Below are 18,906 nucleotides of genomic sequence, written 5' to 3'. Positions count from 1 at the left end.
CTCCTCCCTCTCCAGGTTCTTACTTCTCCTCCTCTCCTTCCTAATCTCGCTCCTCCTCATCCTCGCACCTCTCCCTCCACTTCTTGCTTCCTCTTGTTTCTCCTCCCTCTCCAGGTTCTTACTTCTCCTCTCTTGCTCCTCCTCTCCTTCCTAATCTCGCTCCTCCCTCCACCTCGCTGTCCACTCCTCCCTCCACCTCGCTCACCTCACCTCCCTCCACCTCCCTCTCCTCTCCTCCCTCCACCTCCCTCTCCTCTCCTCCCTCCACCTCGCTGTCCTCTCCTCCCTCCACCTCGCTCACCTCACCTCCCTCCACCTCGCTCACCTCGCCTCCCTCCACTTCGCTCTCCTCCCTCCACCTCGCTCTCCTCCCTCCACCTCGTCTCCTCCCTCCACCTCGCTCTCCTCTCCTCCTTCCACCTCGCTCTCCTCGCCTCCCTCCACCTCGCCTCCCTCCACGTCGCTCACCTCGCCTCCCTCCACCTCGCTCATCTCTCCTCCCTCCACCTCGCTGTCCTCTCCTCCCTCCACCTCGCTCCCTCGCCTCCCTCCACCTCGCTCCCCTCGCCTCCCTCCACCTCGCTCACCTCGCCTCCCTCCACCTCGCTGTCCTCTCTACCTCGCTCCCCTCCCTCCACCTCGCTCCCCTCGCCTCCCTCCATCTCGCTCACCTCGCCTCCCTCCACCTCGCTGTCCTCTCCTCCCTCCACCTCGCTCTCCTCCCTTCACCTCGCTCTCCTCCCTCCACCTCGCTCCCCTCTCCTCCTCCACCTCGCTCACCTCGCCTCCCTCCACCTCGCTCACCTCGCCTCCCTCCACCTCGCTCATCTCGCCTCCCTCCACCTCGCTCATCTCGCCTCCCTCCACCTCGCTCCCCTCGCCTCCCTCTACCTCGCTCCCCTCGCCTCCCTCCACCTCGCTCATCTCGCCTCCCTGCACCTCGCTCACCTCACCTCCCTCCACCTCGCTGTCCTCTCCTCCCTCCACCTCGCACTCCTCCCTCCACCTCGCACTCCTCCCTCCACCTCGCTCCCCTCTCCTCCCTCCACCTCGCTCCCCTCTCCTCCCTCCACCTCGCTCACCTTGCCTCCCTCCACCTCGCCTCTCTTCACCTCACTGTCCTCTCCTCCTCCACTTCGCTCTCCTCCCTCCATCTCCCTCTCCTCTCCTCCTCTCTCTCGCTCCTTCTAACCCGTGCTCCTCTCTCCCTGTATCTCCCGCCACTTCTTGCTCCCCTTTCCTCTTATTTCTTCTCCCTCTCCAGGTTCTTACTTCTCATCTCTCTTGCTCCTCCTCTCCTTCCTAATCTCGCTCCTTCTCATCCTCGCACCTCTCCTCCACTTCTTGCTCCCCTTTCCTCTTATTTCTCCTCCCTCTCCAGGTTCTTACTTCTCCTCTCTCTTGCTCCTCCTCTCCTTCCTAATCTCGCTCATCTTCACCCTCGCACCTCTCCCTCCACTTCTTGCTCCCCTTTCCTCTTGTTTCTCCTCCCGCTCCAGGTTCTTACTTCTCCTCTCTCTTGCTCCTCCTCTCCTTCCTAATCTCGCTCCTCACCCTCGCACCTCTCCCTCCACTTCTTGCTCCCCTTTCCTTTTGTTTCTCCTCCCTCTCCAGGTTCTTACTTCTCCTCTCTCTTGCTCCTCCTCTCCTTCCTAATATCGCTCCTCCTTGCCCTCGCACCTCTCCCTCCACTTCTTGCTCCCCCTCTTCCTCTTATTTCTCCTCCCGCTCCAGGTTCTTACTAATCCTCTCTCTTGCTCTCCTCTCCTTCCTAATATCGCTCCTCCTTGCCCTCGCACCTCTCCCTCCACTTCTTGCTCCCCTCTTCCTCTTGTTTCTCCTCCCGCTCCAGGTTCATACTTCTCCTCCGCTCCTTCCTAATCTCGCTCCTCCTCATCCTCGCACCTCTCCCTCCACTTCTTGCACCCCCTCTTCCTCTTGTTTCTCCTCCCTCTCCAGGTTCTTACTTCTCCTCTCTCTTGCTCCTCCTCTCCTTCCTAATCTCTCTCCCCCTCATCCTCGCACCTCTCCCTCCACTTCTTGTTTCCTCTTGTTTCTCCTCCCTCTCCAGGTTCTTACTTCTCCTCTCTCTTGCTCCTCCTCTCCTTCCTAATCTCGCTCCTCGTCACCCTCGCACCTCTCCCTCCACTTCTTGCACCCCCCTTTCCTCTTGTTTCTCCTCCCTCTCCAGGTTCTTACTTCTCCTCTCTCTTGCTCCTCCTCTCCTTCCTAATCTCGCTCCTCGTCACCCTCGCACCTCTCCCTCCACTTCTTGCACCCCCCTTTCCTCTTGTTTCTGCTCCCTCTCCAGGTTCTTACTTCTCCTCTCTCTTGCTCCTCCTCTCCTTCCTAATATCGCTCCTCGTCACCCTCGCACCTCTCCCTCCACTTCTTGCACCCCCCTTTCCTCTTGTTTCTCCTCCCCTCCAGGTTCTTACTTCTCCTCTCTCTTGCTCCTCCTCTCCTTCCTAATCTCGCTCCTCCTCACCCTCGCACCTCTCCCTCAACTTCTTGCTCCCCTTTCCTCTTGTTTCTCCTCCTCTCCAGGTTCTTACTTCTCTCTCTTGCTCCTCCTCTCCTTCCTAATCTCGCTCCTCCTCATCCTCGCACCTCTCCTCCACTTCTTGCACCCCCCCTTCCTCTTGTTTCTCCTCCCTCTCCAGGTTCTTACTTCTCCTCTCTCTTGCTCCTCCTCTCCTTCCTAATCTCTCTCCCCCTCATCCTCGCACCTCTCCCTCCACTTCTTGCTTCCTCTTGTTTCTCCTCCTCTCCAGGTTCTTACTTCTCCTCTCTCTTGCTCCTCCTCTCCTTCCTAATCTCGCTCCTCGTCACCCTCGCACCTCTCCCTCCACTTCTTGCACCCCCCTTTCCTCTTGTTTCTCCTCCCTCTCCAGGTTCTTACTTCTCCTCTCTCTTGCTCCTCCTCTCCTTCCTAATCTCGCTCCTCGTCACCCTCGCACCTCTCCTTCCACTTCTTGCACCCCCCTTTCCTCTTGTTTCTCCTCCCTCTCCAGGTTCTGACTTCTCCTCTCTCTTGCTCCTCCTCTCCTTCCTAATATCGCTCCTCCTCACCCTCGCACCTCTCCCTCCACTTCTTGCACCCCCCTTTCCTCTTGTTTCTCCTCCCTCTCCAGGTTCTTACTTCTCCTCTCTCTTGCTCCTCCTCTCCTTCCTAATCTCGCTCCTCCTCACCCTCGCACCTCTCCCTCAACTTCTTGCTCCCCTTTCCTCTCGTTTCTCCTCCCTCTCCAGGTTCTTACTTCTCCTCTCTCTTGCTCCTCCTCTCCTTCCTAATCTCTCTCCCCCTCATCCTCGCACCTCTCCCTCCACTTCTTGCTTCCTCTTGTTTCTCCTCCCTCTCCAGGTTCTTACTTCTCCTCTCTCTTGCTCCTCCTCTCCTTCCTAATCTCGCTCCTCGTCACCCTCGCACCTCTCCCTCCACTTCTTGCACCCCCCTTTCCTCTTGTTTCTCCTCCCTCTCCAGGTTCTTACTTCTCCTCTCTCTTGCTCCTCCTCTCCTTCCTAATCTCGCTCCTCGTCACCCTCGCACCTCTCCCTCCACTTCTTGCACCCCCCTTTCCTCTTGTTTCTTCTCCCTCTCCAGGTTCTTACTTCTCCTCTCTCTTGCTCCTCCTCTCCTTCCTAATCTCGCTCCTCCTCACCCTCGCACCTCTCCCTCAACTTCTTGCTCCCCTTTCCTCTTGTTTCTCCTCCCTCTCCAGGTTCTTACTTCTCCTCTCTCTTGCTCCTCCTCTCCTTCCTAATCTCGCTCCTCACCCTCGCACCTCTCCCTCCACTTCTTGCTCCCCTTTCCTTTTGTTTCTCCTCCCTCTCCAGGTTCTTACTTCTCCTCTCTCTTGCTCCTCCTCTCCTTCCTAATATCGCTCCTCCTTGCCCTCGCACCTCTCCTCCACTTCTTGCTCCCCCTCTTCCTCTTGTTTCTCCTCCCGCTCCAGGTTCTTACTTCTCCTCTCTCTTGCTCCTCCTCTCCTTCCTAATCTCGCTCCTCCTCATCCTCGCACCTCTCCCTCTACTTCTTGCACCCCCTTTCCTCTTGTTTCTCCTCCCTCTCCAGGTTCTTACTTCTCCTCCTCTCCTTCCTAATCTCGCTCCTCCTCATCCTCGCACCTCTCCCTCCACTTCTTGCACCCCCTTTCCTCTTGTTTCTCCTCCTCTCCAGGTTCTTACTTCTCCTCCTCTCATTCCTAATCTCGCTCCTCCTCATCCTCGCACCTCTCCCTCCACTTCTTGCTTCCTCTTGTTTCTCCTCCCTCTCCAGGTTCTTACTTCTCCTCTCTTGCTCCTCCTCTCCTTCCTAATCTCGCTCCTCCTCACCCTCGCACCTCTCCCTCAACTTCTTGCTCCCCTTTCCTCTTGTTTCTCCACCTCTCCAGGTTCTTACTTCTCCTCTCTCTTGCTCTTCCTCTCCTTCCTAATCTCGCTCCAGCTCACCCTCGCACCTCTCCCTCCACTTCTTGCACCCCCCTTTCCTCTTGTTTCTCCTCCCTCTCCAGGTTCTTACTTCTCCTCTCTCTTGCTCTTCCTCTCCTTCCTAATATCGCTCCTCCTCACCCTCGCACCTCTCCCTCCACTTCTTGCACCCCCTTTCCTCTTGTTTCTTCTCCCTCTCCAGGTTCTTACTTCTCCTCTCTCTTGCTCCTCCTCTCCTTCTAATATCGCTCCTCCTCACCCTCGCACCTCTCCCTCCACTTCTTGCACCCCCCATTCCTCTTGTTTCTTCTCCCTCTCCAGGTTCTTACTTCTCCTCTCTCTTGCTCCTCCTCTCCTTCCTAATCTCGCTCCTCCTTGCCCTCGCACCTCTCCATCCACTTCTGTAACTCCTTCTCTTGCTTCTCCTTCCCTTCTAGGCCCTCGCTTCTTCTCCTCTTGTGCTTTTTCTCCCTCCACCAGTCGCACCACTCCTTGCTCCTCTTCTTGCTCCAGTCCTCCCACTTCCACCTACTCTAAACAGATTTGGATACTAATTCCCGGATGGGTTGATACTTTTACGACAGATTGTCATTCTCTGAATTTCTATAGCTGCTTCATTCACTATCGCACCCACCAGTTATCCTTCCGATTCCCGGTCGTCTTTTCCCGGCTTCCCCAGCGGCGTGCGCCCCCAGACTGTGCCCAATGATGTGAATGTTGGACAGGGAGTGGTTAAATTCCTCCTTTTAAAGCAAAAGAATCAATAAAAGGCAAAACATGAGTGACCCAAAGGTTAATTCCTGTAAGAATGGATCAGGTTGGCCGGTGATACTGGTCCCATCATGCCGGCTCACCTGCAGAGTAGTGATAAAATAGGCCACTTCTGCCCCCACCACCTGGATGTTATTGGCCGCCTGAGTGTAGAGCGTTAGGATCCACCGCTCCAGTCAATAGAGAAGCAGTTCACGTCCTCCACCTGTAACGTGGCCTGAAAATAAGAGAACACTCAGTGAGCTCAGGGACCAATGTATAGTGATCCCTCTAGGACCCCAATGTCTTGGTTTATGGTGGTGCGCAACCAGCAGCTGTGGGGCCCCAGAATTATTACCATCCTATGGTGGTCTTGGGTTGTGACTCTTGGATCCCCTCCTTGCTCCAGCGTTCCCTCCGTGCGTTTCTCGATAGTGACATTGAGTTTGGCATCGCTGGCGCAGAATGATGCTTGGGCCATGTGACCGGCGAATGACACCAGATAAGAGCCTGTGAGTGGAGGGTGGCTCCGGGGTCAGGGAGATATGACGGGACTTGGCGCAGGGAGGACGGGACTTTGCACCAGGTTTCTCAGCAGTTTCCTCACTAAATCTTCTGTCTGCCTCATGTTGTAAGGTATTAGTTTACATTTAAGATTTTTTGCTTTTGTAGAAACCTGTCAGCTAGACTGAAACCTTTTACTAGTATATAGTTATAAAGAACAAAGGAGGAGGGTCAATTAGGAACCAGCATTTGCCAAATGCCAGAATAATCAGGGCGAGAATGGTTTAAGGCATTTTCATTACTTTCTGCACAGTCAGAAGTTTACATACACTAAAGGCTACTTTACACACTGCGATATCGGTCCCGATATCGCTAGTGTGGGTACCCGCCCCCATCTGTTGCGCGACACGGGCAAATCGCTGCCCGTGTCGCACAACAGCCGTCACACATACTTACCTGTCCGGCGACGTCGCTGTGACGGGCGAACCGCCTCCTTTCTAAGGGGGCGGTCCGTGCGGCGTCACAGCGACGTCACTGAACCGCCGCCCAATAGAAGCGGAGGGGCGGAGATGAGCGGGACGTAACATCCCGCCCACCTCCTTCCTTCCGCATAGCGGCCGGGAGGCAGGTAAGGGGAGCTTCCTCGTTCCTGCAGCGTCACACGCAGCGATGTGTGCTGCCGCAGGAACGAGGAACAACCTTGTTACTGCTGCAGTAACGAGATTTGAGAATGGACCCCCATGTCGCCGATTAGCGATTTTGCACGTTTTTGCAACGATGCAAAATCGCTTATCGGTGTCACACGCAACGGCATCGCTAATGCGGCCGGATGTGCGTCACGAATTCCGTGACCCCAACGACTCCGCATTAGCGATGTCGCAGCGTGTAAAGCCCGCTTAAGAGTGCTGTGCCTTTAAACAATATGGGAGCGCTCATATGATGATGTCATGTCTTTGGAAGCTTCTGATAGGCTTATGGCAACATCTGAGTTAATTAGAGACGCACCTGTGGATGTATTGTAATGCACACCTGAAACACACGGCTTCTTTGTGGAACATCAGGGGAAAGTCAAAAGAAATCAGCCAAGATCTCAGGAAGAGAATTGTGGACTTGAACAAGTCTGGTTCATCCTTGGGTGCAATTTGCAGATTCCTGAAGGTGCCTCGTTCATCTGTACAAACAATTATACACAAGTACACACAAGCTGGGAATCTGCAGCCATCATACCGCTCAGGAAGGAGACGGGTTCTGTGCACCAGAAATGAACGGGCTTTGGTCAGACATGTGCAGATCAACGCAAGAAGAAGAGCAAAAGACCTTGTGAAGATGCTGGCGGAAGCTGGTAACATTGTGTCACTATCCACAATGACACGAGTACTGTATCAACATGGGCTGAAAGGCCGCTCTGCCAGGAAGAAACCATTACTCCAAAAGAAACAGAAAAAAGTCACATTAATGTTTGTAAATCCCCACAGGAACAGAGACCTTAATATTTGGAGATGTCCTGTTGTCTGACGAAAGTAAAATTGCACTGTTTGGCCATAATGACCATCGTTACGTTTGGAGGAAAAAGGGAGAAGCTTTGAAGCCTAAAAACACCACCTCAACTGTGATACACGGGGATGGCAGCATCATGTTGTGGGGTGTTTTGCTGCAGGAGGGACTGGTGACTTCACAACATAGATGGATCATGAGGATGAAGATTATGTGTAATTCTGAAGAACATCTCAAGACATCAGCCAGGAACTTACAGCTTGGGCGGAAATGGTTCTTCGAAATGGACAATGAAGCTACTGCCAAACTGGTTACACAATGGCTAAAGGAGAACAAAGTCAATGTTTTGGAGTGGCCATCACAAAGCCCTGATCTCAATCCTATGGAAAATGTATGGGCAAAGCTGAAAAGGCCGGAGCAAGCGGCGACCTCCAAACATGGCTCAGCTACACCAGATCTGTCAGGAGGAATCGGCCCAAATTCCACCAACTATTGTGAGAAGCTTTTGGAAGGATCCAAAACGTTTCCCCCAAGTCACACAGTGTAAGGGCAATGCCACCAAATACTAATGACCTGAAGGGAACGTCACTGTGCAGAAAGGAAGAAAAATGCCTGAAAATATTCTCTCTCTCATTATTCTGGAGAACGGAGGGAAAAACCTGCAGATGTGTCTGTATAGAGAGCAGATGGAAAAACCTGCAAATGTGTCTGTATAGAAAGCAGAGGGAAAAACCTGCAGATGTGTCTCTATAGAGAGCGGAGGGAGAAACCTGCAGATGTGTCTGTATAGAGAGTGGAGGGAAAAACCTGCAGATGTGTCTTTATAGAGAGCGGAGGAAGACCTCTGGTTTGCACTGTATATATGAATGGGAAGAGGGGACTGTCCTTATTTCTGGGCATGCTCTGTGACATGTGCAGAGGTCCCTGTGCAGGGAGGAAGGAGGTAGTGAATCACCTATTCTTCATGCTGGTTCCACATTGATCCACCTCGTGCCTTATATTAGAGCCGTTACCATATTATATAATTCTATATTTTGTGATCAGACCCATCCCCCGTCAGTTTGGGAAATTAATCATGCCGGTGGAGTTGAGTGAAGTAGATGAGTGGCCTATTAAACACCCCCTGAGGAAATGAAGGGGCCCCTACCCCTGTGAACCCTTGTTCCTTCCTTATCCCTCCCCGATCGTGCCCCCACCTGGCATATGTCCGTCAGCCAGCTCTTCTCCCCGCTGTCCGTGAATCCATGGATCACAAAGTGAGATTTTCGGTCTTCGTTAAAGTTGGAGTGAGATATGGTCGCGGGATTGATGGCGCTGACTTCCTGAAAAAATCAGAAGAAACCAAGAGACCATAAATCCCAGAGGTGTCCGTGCAGGATCAGCTCTCCTCGCGTCACACACAGGTCCCATAGCCCCCCATGCTGGTGATGAGACCCCGTCTCCAGAATGTCTGGTGCCACCACCTTCTGTAATTATAAATCTTTCTGGACATTTCCTGGTCATAAACGACCCAGCAATGAATCATCCTCCATGTTCTGTACATGTTCTAGATCAAATGATTATTGGGGAGAAATATCAGCAGAACCCATATTGGTTAATATCCTCAAGAATACGTTTAACAACAAGTAACGCACTGCTAGGACCCCCAATGACCAGAAGTAATCTGTGGAGGAACCTGCAGCGCCCCCTCAGGTGAAATGATGTATTACACAAAACTCATAAATAGGCCGGGTCCTCCGGGGGTCAGAGACGCCCTCTGTAGCTGCCCTGAGGATCCTGAGCAATGGACGAGACCCCAAGAGATGCAAGCATACAGGTCCTGAAGAGAGAGGTCTGACCTGATAAGTGTTCACATTGTCCCTGGTGTAGAGCAGGAACCGAGTATTAATCTTCTCCGGAGCCCAGGGTAAGTGTCCGAGCGGCCTCTGTGCAGTTCCTGACCATGGGGCTTTAGTTGTGAAGCAGCCCAACCGGTCGTAGCAGACCTCCGCTAATACAGAGAACAGAGGATACAGATCACACAAGGGAGACAAGTGTATATGAACTACAACCCTCAGCATGCCCTGACAGCCCCATACTGAACAGCACTATATGGTATGTAGCAATGATTCTGGAGATCTGAAGTCCAAGGCTGGGAGATCCCTTCTTTTCTGAGGTCCATGGGGGTCTTATCTCACACACCCACAAATATGCAAGAACAAGTGACTGGACTGAGGCTTCACCCGACCTTCATGGATGATCCAGGTCACAAGCAAACACAAATCTACTCAAAGGTGTGAGGGACAAAGGAACGAGAGGCAACAAAAAGGATGGAGATGATCACAGCAATCACCAGGAAATAAGCAATAAACCAGAAGACCCAAAGAGAAAGCAGAACATTCTGGAGAAAGTCAACATTTAGATCAGGAGAACAAGAAAAAAAGGGGGGAACAAGCTAAAAACAGAAAGATACGGGGAAACAAGGGAAGAGAAGGCAGAAAGAGCTGGAGAAAGTCCACATCTAGATCAGGAGAAGAAGGAATAGAAGCTAGAGAGAAAGATATGGGGAAACAAGGGAAGAGAGGGCAGAAAGAGCTGGAGAAAGTCCACATCTAGATCAGGAGAAGAACTAACAGAAGCTAGAGAGAAAGATACGGGGAAACAAGGGAAGATAAGGCAGAAAGTGCTGGAGAAGCTCAACATCTAGATCAGGAGAAGAAGGGATAGAAGCTAGAGAGAAAGATATGGGGAAACAAGGGAAGAGAAGGCAGAAAGTGCTGGAGAAGCTCCACATCTAGATCAGGAGAAGAAACAATAGAAGCTAGAGAGAAAGATATGGGGAAACAAGGGAAGAGAAGGCAGAAAGTGCTGGAGAAGGTCCACATCTAGATCAGGAGAAGAAGGAATAGAAGCTAGAGAGAAAGATATGGCGAAACAAGGGAAGATAAGGCAGAAAGTGCTGGAGAAGGTCCACATCTAGATCAGGAGAAGAACTAACAGAAGCTAGAGAGAAAGATACGGGGAAACAAGGGAAGAGAAGGCAGAAAGTGCTGGAGAAGGTCCACATCTAGATCAGGAGAAGAACTAACAGAAGCTAGAGAGAAAGATACGGGGAAACAAGGGAAGATAAGGCAGAAAGTGCTGGAGAAGGTCCACATCTAGATCAGGAGAAGAAGGAATAGAAGCTAGAGAGAAAGATATGGGGAAACAAGGGAAGATAAGGCAGAAAGTGCTGGAGAAGCTCAACATCTAGATCAGGAGAAGAAGGGATAGAAGCTAGAGAGAAAGATATGGGGAAACAAGGGAAGAGAAGGCAGAAAGTGCTGGAGAAGCTCCACATCTAGATCAGGAGAAGAAACAATAGAAGCTAGAGAGAAAGATATGGGGAAACAAGGGAAGAGAAGGCAGAAAGTGCTGGAGAAGGTCCACATCTAGATCAGGAGAAGAAGGAATAGAAGCTAGAGAGAAAGATATGGCGAAACAAGGGAAGATAAGGCAGAAAGTGCTGGAGAAGGTCCACATCTAGATCAGGAGAAGAACTAACAGAAGCTAGAGAGAAAGATACGGGGAAACAAGGGAAGAGAAGGCAGAAAGTGCTGGAGAAGGTCCACATCTAGATCAGGAGAAGAACTAACAGAAGCTAGAGAGAAAGATACGGGGAAACAAGGGAAGATAAGGCAGAAAGTGCTGGAGAAGGTCCACATCTAGATCAGGAGAAGAAGGAATAGAAGCTAGAGAGAAAGATATGGGGAAACAAGGGAAGATAAGGCAGAAAGTGCTGGAGAAGCTCAACATCTAGATCAGGAGAAGAAGGGATAGAAGCTAGAGAGAAAGATATGGGGAAACAAGGGAAGAGAAGGCAGAAAGTGCTGGAGAAGCTCCACATCTAGATCAGGAGAAGAAACAATAGAAGCTATAGAGAAAGATATGGGGAAACAAGGAAAGAGAAGGCAGAAAGTGCTGGAGAAGGTCCACATCTAGATCAGGAGAAGAAGGAATAGAAGCTAGAGAGAAAGATATGGCGAAACAATGGAAGAGAAGGCAGAAAGTGCTGGAAAAGGTCCAAATCTAGATCAGGAGAAGAAGGAATAGAAGCTAGAGAGAAAGACATGGGGAAACAAGGGAAGATAAGGCAGAAAGTGCTGGAGAAGGTCCACGTCTAGATCAGGAGAAGAAGGAATAGAAGCTAGAGAGAAAGATATGGGGAAACAAGGGAAGATAAGGCAAAAAGTGCTGGAGAAGGTCCACATCTAGATCAGGAGAAGAAGGAATAGAAGCTAGAGAGAAAGATATGGGGAAACAAGGGAAGAGAAGGCAGAAAGTGCTGGAGAAGCTCCACATCTAGATCAGGAGAAGAAGCAATAGAAGCTAGAGTGAAAGATCTGGGGAAACAAGGGAAGATAAGGCAGAAAGTGCTGGAGAAAGTTCACATCTAGATCAGGAGAAGAAGCAATAGAAGCTAGAGAGAAAGATATGGGGAAACAAGGGAAGATAAGGCAGAAAGTGCTGGAGAAGGTCCAAATCTAGATCAGGAGAAGAAGGGATAGAAGCTAGAGAGAAATATATGGGGAAACAAGGGAAGAGAAGGCAGAAAGTGCTGGAGAAGGTCCACATCTAGATCAGGAGAAGAAGGAATAGAAGCTAGAGAGAAAGATATGGGGAAACAAGGGAAGAGAAGGCAGAAAGTGCTGGAGAAGCTCCACATCTAGATCAGGAGAAGAAACAATAGAAGCTATAGAGAAAGATATGGGGAAAGAAGGAAAGAGAAGGCAGAAAGTGCTGGAGAAGGTCCACATCTAGATCAGGAGAAGAAGGAATAGAAGCTAGAGAGAAAGATATGGCGAAACAATGGAAGAGAAGGCAGAAAGTGCTGGAAAAGGTCCAAATCTAGATCAGGAGAAGAAGGAATAGAAGCTAGAGAGAAAGATATGGGGAAACAAGGGAAGATAAGGCAGAAAGTGCTGGAGAAGGTCCACATCTAGATCAGGAGAAGAAGGAATAGAAGCTAGAGAGAAAGATATGGGGAAACAAGGGAAGAGAAGGCAGAAAGTGCTGGAGAAGGTCCACATCTAGATCAGGAGAAGAAGCAATAGAAGCTAGAGTGAAAGATCTGGGGAAACAAGGGAAGAGAAGGCAGAAAGTGCTGGAGAAGGTCCACATCTAGATCAGGAGAGCAAGAAAAAAAGGGGAGAAGGAAAAGAAGCTAAAGAGAGAAAAATATGAGGAAACAAGGGAAGAAAAGGCAGAAAGTGCTGGAGAAGGTCCACATCTAGATCAGAAGAAGAAATAGAAGCTAGAGAGAAAGATATGGGGAAACAAGGGAAGATAAGGCAGAAAGTGCTGGAGAAGGTCCACATCTAGATCAGAAGAAGAAATAGAAGCTAGAGAGAAAGATATGGGGAAACAAGGGAAGATAAGGCAGAAAGTGCTGGAGAAGGTCCACATCTAGATCAGGAGAAGATGAAAAAAGAAGCTAAAGACTGATACTGGGAAACAATGGAAGAGAAGACAAAGTGCTGGAGAAGGTCCACATCTAGATCAAGAGAAGAAGGAATAGAAGCTAGAGAGAAAGATATGGAGAAACAATGGAAGAGAAGGCAGAAAGTGCTGGAGAAAGTCCACATCTAGATCAGGAGAACAAGAAAAAAGGAAGGAAAAGAAGCTAAAAACAGAAAGATACTGGGAAACAAGGGACGAGAAGGCAGAAAGTGCTGGAGAAGCTCCACATCTAGATCAGGAGAAGAAGAAAAAAAAGAAAAGAAGCTAAAGAGAGATACTGGGAAACAAGGGAAGATAAGGCAGAAAGTGCTGAAAAGGTCCATATCTAGATCAGGAGAGCAAGAAAAAAAGGGGAGAAGGAAAAGAAGCTAAAGAGAGAAAAATATGAGGAAACAAGGGAAGAAAAGGCAGAAAGTGCTGGAGAAGGTCCACATCTAGATCAGAAGAAGAAATAGAAGCTAGAGAGAAAGATATGGGGAAACAAGGGAAGAGAAGGCAGAAAGTGCTGGAGAAGGTCCACATCTAGATCAGAAGAAGAAATAGAAGCTAGAGAGAAAGATATGGGGAAACAAGGGAAGATAAGGCAGAAAGTGCTGGAGAAGGTCCACATCTAGATCAGGAGAAGATGAAAAAAGAAGCTAAAGACTGATACTGGGAAACAATGGAAGAGAAGACATAAAGTGCTGGAGAAGGTCCACATCTAGATCAAGAGAAGAAGGAATAGAAGCTAGAGAGAAAGATATGGAGAAACAATGGAAGAGAAGGCAGAAAGTGCTGGAGAAAGTCCACATCTAGATCAGGAGAACAAGAAAAAAGGAAGGAAAAGAAGCTAAAAACAGAAAGATACTGGGAAACAAGGGAAGAGAAGGCAAAAAGTGCTGGAGAAGGTCCACATCTAGATCAGGAGAAGAAGGAATAGAAGCTAGAGAGAAAGATATGGGGAAACAAGGGAAGAGAAGGCAGAAAGTGCTGGAGAAGGTCCACATCTAGATCAAGAGAAGAAGGAATAGAAGCTAGAGAGAAAGATATGGGGAAACAAGGGAAGAGAAGGCAGAAAGTGCTGGAGAAGGTCCACATCTAGATCAAGAGAAGAAGGAATAGAAGCTAGAGAGAAAGATATGGAGAAACAATGGAAGAGAAGGCAGAAAGTGCTGGAGAAGGTCCACATCTAGATCAAGAGAAGAAGGAATAGAAGCTAGAGAGAAAGATATGGAGAAACAATGGAAGAGAAGGCAGAAAGTGCTGGAGAAAGTCCACATCTAGATCAGGAGAACAAGAAAAAAGGAAGGAAAAGAAGCTAAAAACAGAAAGATACTGGGAAACAAGGGACGAGAAGGCAGAAAGTGCTGGAGAAGCTCCACATCTAGATCAGGAGAAGAAGAAAAAAAAGAAAAGAAGCTAAAGAGAGATACTGGGAAACAAGGGAAGATAAGGCAGAAAGTGCTGGAGAAGGTCCACATCTAGATCAGGTGAAGAAGGAATAAAAGCTAGAGAGAAAGATATGGGGAAACAAGGGACGAGAAGGCAGAAAGTGCTGGAGAAGGTCCACATCTAGATCAAGAGAAGAAGGAATAGAAGCTAGAGAGAAAGATATGGGGAAACAAGGGAAGAGAAGGCAGAAAGTGCTGGAGAAGGTCCACATCTAGATCAAGAGAAGAAGGAATAGAAGCTAGAGAGAAAGATATGGAGAAACAATGGAAGAGAAGGCAGAAAGTGCTGGAGAAAGTCCACATCTAGATCAGGAGAACAAGAAAAAAGGAAGGAAAAGAAGCTAAAAACAGAAAGATACTGGGAAACAAGGGACGAGAAGGCAGAAAGTGCTGGAGAAGCTCCACATCTAGATCAGGAGAAGAAGAAAAAAAAGAAAAGAAGCTAAAGAGAGATACTGGGAAACAAGGGAAGATAAGGCAGAAAGTGCTGGAGAAGGTCCACATCTAGATCAGGTGAAGAAGGAATAAAAGCTAGAGAGAAAGATATGGGGAAACAAGGGACGAGAAGGCAGAAAGTGCTGGAGAAGGTCCACATCTAGATCAGGAGAAGAAGAAAAAAAAGAAAAGAAGCTAAAGAGAGATACTGGGAAACAAGGGAAGATAAGGCAGAAAGTGCTGGAGAAAGTCCACATCTAGATCAGGAGAAGAAGGAATAGAAGCTAGAGAGAAAGATATGGGGAAACAAGGGACGAGAAGGCAGAAAGTGCTGGAAAAGGTCCACATCTAGATCAGGAGGAGAAAAAAGGGGAGAAGGAAAAAGTGTACAGAAAATTTAAAGAAAGAGAAGACTGAATGTCCTGGAGCAAGTTCATATTTATATCATAAGAGGAAAAGAAGAGGGAAAGAGAGAGAAGAAAGGAGAAAGTACAGAAACTAAACACACAGGAGAAAAAGAAGGTGAAGAAAAGAAGACAGAATACTCTGGAAAAGGTCCATATTCAGCTCAGGAGGCGACAGTCCCATAAAGAAGGAAGAATGATTGGGAAAAAGAAGAACACTAACAAGAGGAAATAAAATTAAAAAATCCAAATAGTAACTCCACTCTTATCTATGAATCAAACAGTAAAAGAGCACATGAATAACTATTCAATGAGTCTTAGAGAAATCGGCTTTCTCCACTTATGAGCCGCTTCTCCCCACTGCTCCTAAACTCAGCATTTACTGTGAAAAACTGCTGAATTTAGAAGGAGAATGATGAAGCCGCACAAGGAGAACCTGCTGAGGCTTGTAGTGCTCAGAGCGAGGATACTATGGACAGAAATAGTGTTATTCATCATGTGCACACAACAGAATATTCTGGAGGAAATAACAAGTATATGGAAGAGGAGGAACCGAAGAAAGAACGAGGAGAAGGAGAAAATAAGCAAAAATGATCAGCGGAAAATAGAGGAGAGAATGAAGGAAATAAAGAAATACAGGAAGAGAAGAGGGAGGTAGAAAAGTGGGAGGTAAAGGACAAAAACAGGAGGAAGATGGAAAATGAGAGGTGACAAGGTAAAAAAGGGAAAGGAGAAGAGGAAAAGGAATGAAAGGGATGAACGAAGCAGAACGGAGAGAAAAAACAATGGAAAGAAAAAGAAGCCGAAAAATAAGAGAAAGCAGAGGAAAAAGATGAATGTGATGTAAATAAAGATGGACAAGATAAAGGAGAAATATAAAACGTGGAAAATCAAAAAGAGGAAGAAAAATGAGAGAAAAAAAGAAATAGAAGAAGAAAACAAAATAAACGAGGAACGAGGAAACGGTAAGAAAGAAGGAAAGAGAAGAAAGGAGAAGAAAGTGGAGAAGAGGATTATAAAACGGGAATCTTAAGAGATGAAGATGAGAATGACAAAGATAAAGAAAAAAGAGAATAAAAAAAATGAAGGAGATGCAGTAGGAGAAGAGTGAGAAGGAGAAGAGTGAGAAGGAGAAGAGTGGAGTGAGAAGGAGAAGAAGAGTGAGAAGGAGAAGAGTGAGAAGGAGAAGAAGAGTGAGAAGGAGAAGAGTGAGAAGGAGAAGAGTGAGAAGGAGAAGAGTGAGAAGGAGAAGAGTGAGAAGGAGAAGAGTGAGAATGAGAAGAAGAGTGAGAATGAGAAGAAGAGTGAGAATGAGAAGAAGAGTGAGAATGAGAAGAAGAGTGAGAATGAGAAGAAGAGTGAGAATGAGAAGAAGAGTGAGAATGAGAAGAAGAGTGAGAATGAGAAGAAGAGTGAGAATGAGAAGAAGAGTGAGAATGAGAAGAAGAGTGAGAATGAGAAGAAGAGTGAGAATGAGAAGAAGAGGGAGAATGAGAAGAAGAGGGAGAATGAGAAGAAGAGTGAGAATGAGAAGAAGAGTGAGAATGAGAAGAAGAGTGAGAATGAGAAGAAGAGTGAGAATGAGAAGAAGAGTGAGAATGAGAAGAAGAGTGAGAATGAGAAGAAGAGTGAGAATGAGAAGAAGAGTGAGAATGAGAAGAAGAGGGAGAATGAGAAGAAGAGGGAGAATGAGAAGGAGAAGAAGAGGGAGAATGAGAAGGAGAAGAAGAGGGAGAATGAGAAGGAGAAGAAGAGGGAGAAGGAGAAGAAGAAGAAGAGGGAGAATGAGAAGGAGAAGAAGAGGGAGAATGAGAAGGAGAAGAAGAGGGAGAAGAAGGAGAAGGAGAGGGAGAAGAGGGAGAAGAAGAGGGAGAAGAAGGAGAAGGAGAGGGAGAAGAGGGAGAAGGAGAGGGATGTTATCGTGGACTATATCAAGAGACATTACTAAAAAGAATGAACAGAATCATTTATTGGTCCACAATTCTGGATAATAGATTTCTCGGGCATCTTACACACAGGAGTAACAGAATATACGTAGATTCAGGGAATGAGCAGATATCCCATATAAACGGGTGTGTATTCCATTCCCTGTGCTCGATAGGTGGGGATATGTGGAGATATCATACACTCCTGTGGATATGGGATATTCGTTCATTCTATTATCTACTTGTATTCCATGTATATTCTATATCGAGGATGCGCGAGGAATCTGTTATACATCTTCCTATTTTTTTTGACTAATAAGTTCTGTTCATTCCTTTTCTTCATTCTTTTTAGTATATGAAGATGGATACAAAGGTGTGGGGGTCCTGAGCCGCAGATCCAGGGGGTGGGGTACTTTATAGATTATATGGAGTGACGCAGGGGCTGGAATCACCCCGGACCCTGGAGCTTAGGGGACAAAACAATCCCTTTGGCCTATGTGAAAAGACCAATGCTGTTGAAGACTTGCAATAATTGGGGACCCCGTTGGAGGTTGGAGACCCCCCTGTACCCACAGATTCCCCCTCAGAAGATGATTTTTCAATGTTGGAAATGATGACTTACATTTAAAAACAGAGAGCGCAGCGAGAACAGGAACAACGCCGTCCATGATCTGCAAGAAGAAGACGCGGAACAGACATAATCCCCAGTGTAATAAGGAAGCATTGTATCAGACTGCAGCCCTGCTAGCACTCTCTGTTATCAGCTGCTGGAGGGAACATGGTTAATGCCCAGTATTGCTGCATTCACAGAGGGTACAAGGCATTACACGGCCAGTACAGCAGACACGGAGGCGCTCACAGGCGTGGACAGCACAGGGTTAATGAGAGAGACACATTATCAGATGTAAAACAAACCTCACCTTCCAGGACTTCGCTCAGGACTGAAGACGGGTGCTCGGGAGTCCCCGAATATATCCTGAGACGCCCTCCCCGAGGAGACGCCCGGGGAAACGTGTCACAAGTCACTCATTAAAGAACCGGATAATCCATGTCCACAAACCGGAGCGACAACTCCAAACCCCGGGACCCCGGGGCCACAGCCCCAGGACCACAGGACCCCAGCCACCAGGACCCCAACCACCAGGACCCCAGGACCACAGCCACCAAGACCCCAGGACCACAGCCACCAGGACCCCAGGACCACAGCCACCAGGACCACAGCCACCAGGACCCCAGGACCACAGCCCCAGGACCCCAGCCACCAGGACGCCAGGACCACAGCCACCAGAACCCCAGGACCACAGCCCCAGGACCACAGCCACCAGGACGCCAGGACCCCAGCCACCAGGACCCCAACCCATCAAACACAGGCATATTACAGAGTAGAGGGCATTACATAGAAGACTCCACAATGCGAGATGGATGATGGGAGTAGTGATACATTGTGTGATAGGAGATTAGATTATATATTTTTGAGTAAAATGTAAATTGTTCTTTATTCTATAAGCTACTGACGACGTCTCCGAATTTGCAAGTAATACATTTTGTATTTGTTTTCTGAAAATGAGAAATGGTGATAACAGAACAATGCAGAAATAATGCAAAGAAAACAAGTCCATAATCATTTACACACAACAATATAATAATGATTTACCTCAGGAAGATTCAGAAATCAATATTTTGTGGAATATCCATGATTATTAATCCCAGCTTTCCTGCGTCTTGGCCGCTTTCCAGTCTTCACACTGCTTTTGGGTGACCTTACGCCACTCCTGGTTCAGAAATGTAAGCAGTTCTTTGTTTGATGGCTTGTGACTATCCATCTTCCTCGAGGTTTTCAATGGGGTTCAGGTCTGGAGATTGGGCTGGCCATGAGAGGGTTTTGATGTGGTGGAAAACACACCAGAAAACTTTATCCACTACAAATTCATGTTAAGAACCTACAACTTTGCCCTTCACCTCTCCAGAGAGACCTACTTCACCACCCGGATCTCCTCAATTTCCAGCAATCCAAAAAAAGATATTCAACATCTTCCACTCCCTCCTCAGTCTCAA

The 18,906-nt window shown here is 48.2% G+C and overlaps 1 protein-coding gene across 1 annotated transcript in view; it reads right to left on the bottom strand.

Moving 5' to 3' along the window:
• LOC142285654 (pancreatic lipase-related protein 2-like) overlaps positions 1 to 17,524 on the bottom strand; it is a 31,931-nt gene extending 14,407 nt beyond the window's left edge. The window contains 6 exon segments of the mRNA XM_075333287.1: positions 5,066 to 5,174; positions 5,286 to 5,362; positions 5,365 to 5,419; positions 8,376 to 8,501; positions 9,018 to 9,169; positions 17,474 to 17,524. Coding sequence (XP_075189402.1) covers positions 5,066 to 5,174; positions 5,286 to 5,362; positions 5,365 to 5,419; positions 8,376 to 8,501; positions 9,018 to 9,169; positions 17,474 to 17,519 — 565 coding nt within the window. The 5' untranslated portion in view covers positions 17,520 to 17,524.
• Positions 17,525 to 18,906: the final 1,382 nt, after the last annotated feature.

The sequence above is a fragment of the Anomaloglossus baeobatrachus genome, unplaced genomic scaffold (genome assembly GCF_048569485.1).
Source record: "Anomaloglossus baeobatrachus isolate aAnoBae1 unplaced genomic scaffold, aAnoBae1.hap1 Scaffold_603, whole genome shotgun sequence".
Lineage (NCBI taxonomy): Eukaryota > Metazoa > Chordata > Amphibia > Anura > Aromobatidae > Anomaloglossus > Anomaloglossus baeobatrachus.
Note: the sequence above shows the minus strand (reverse complement) of the source record. Positions and strands in the feature narration are given on the sequence as shown.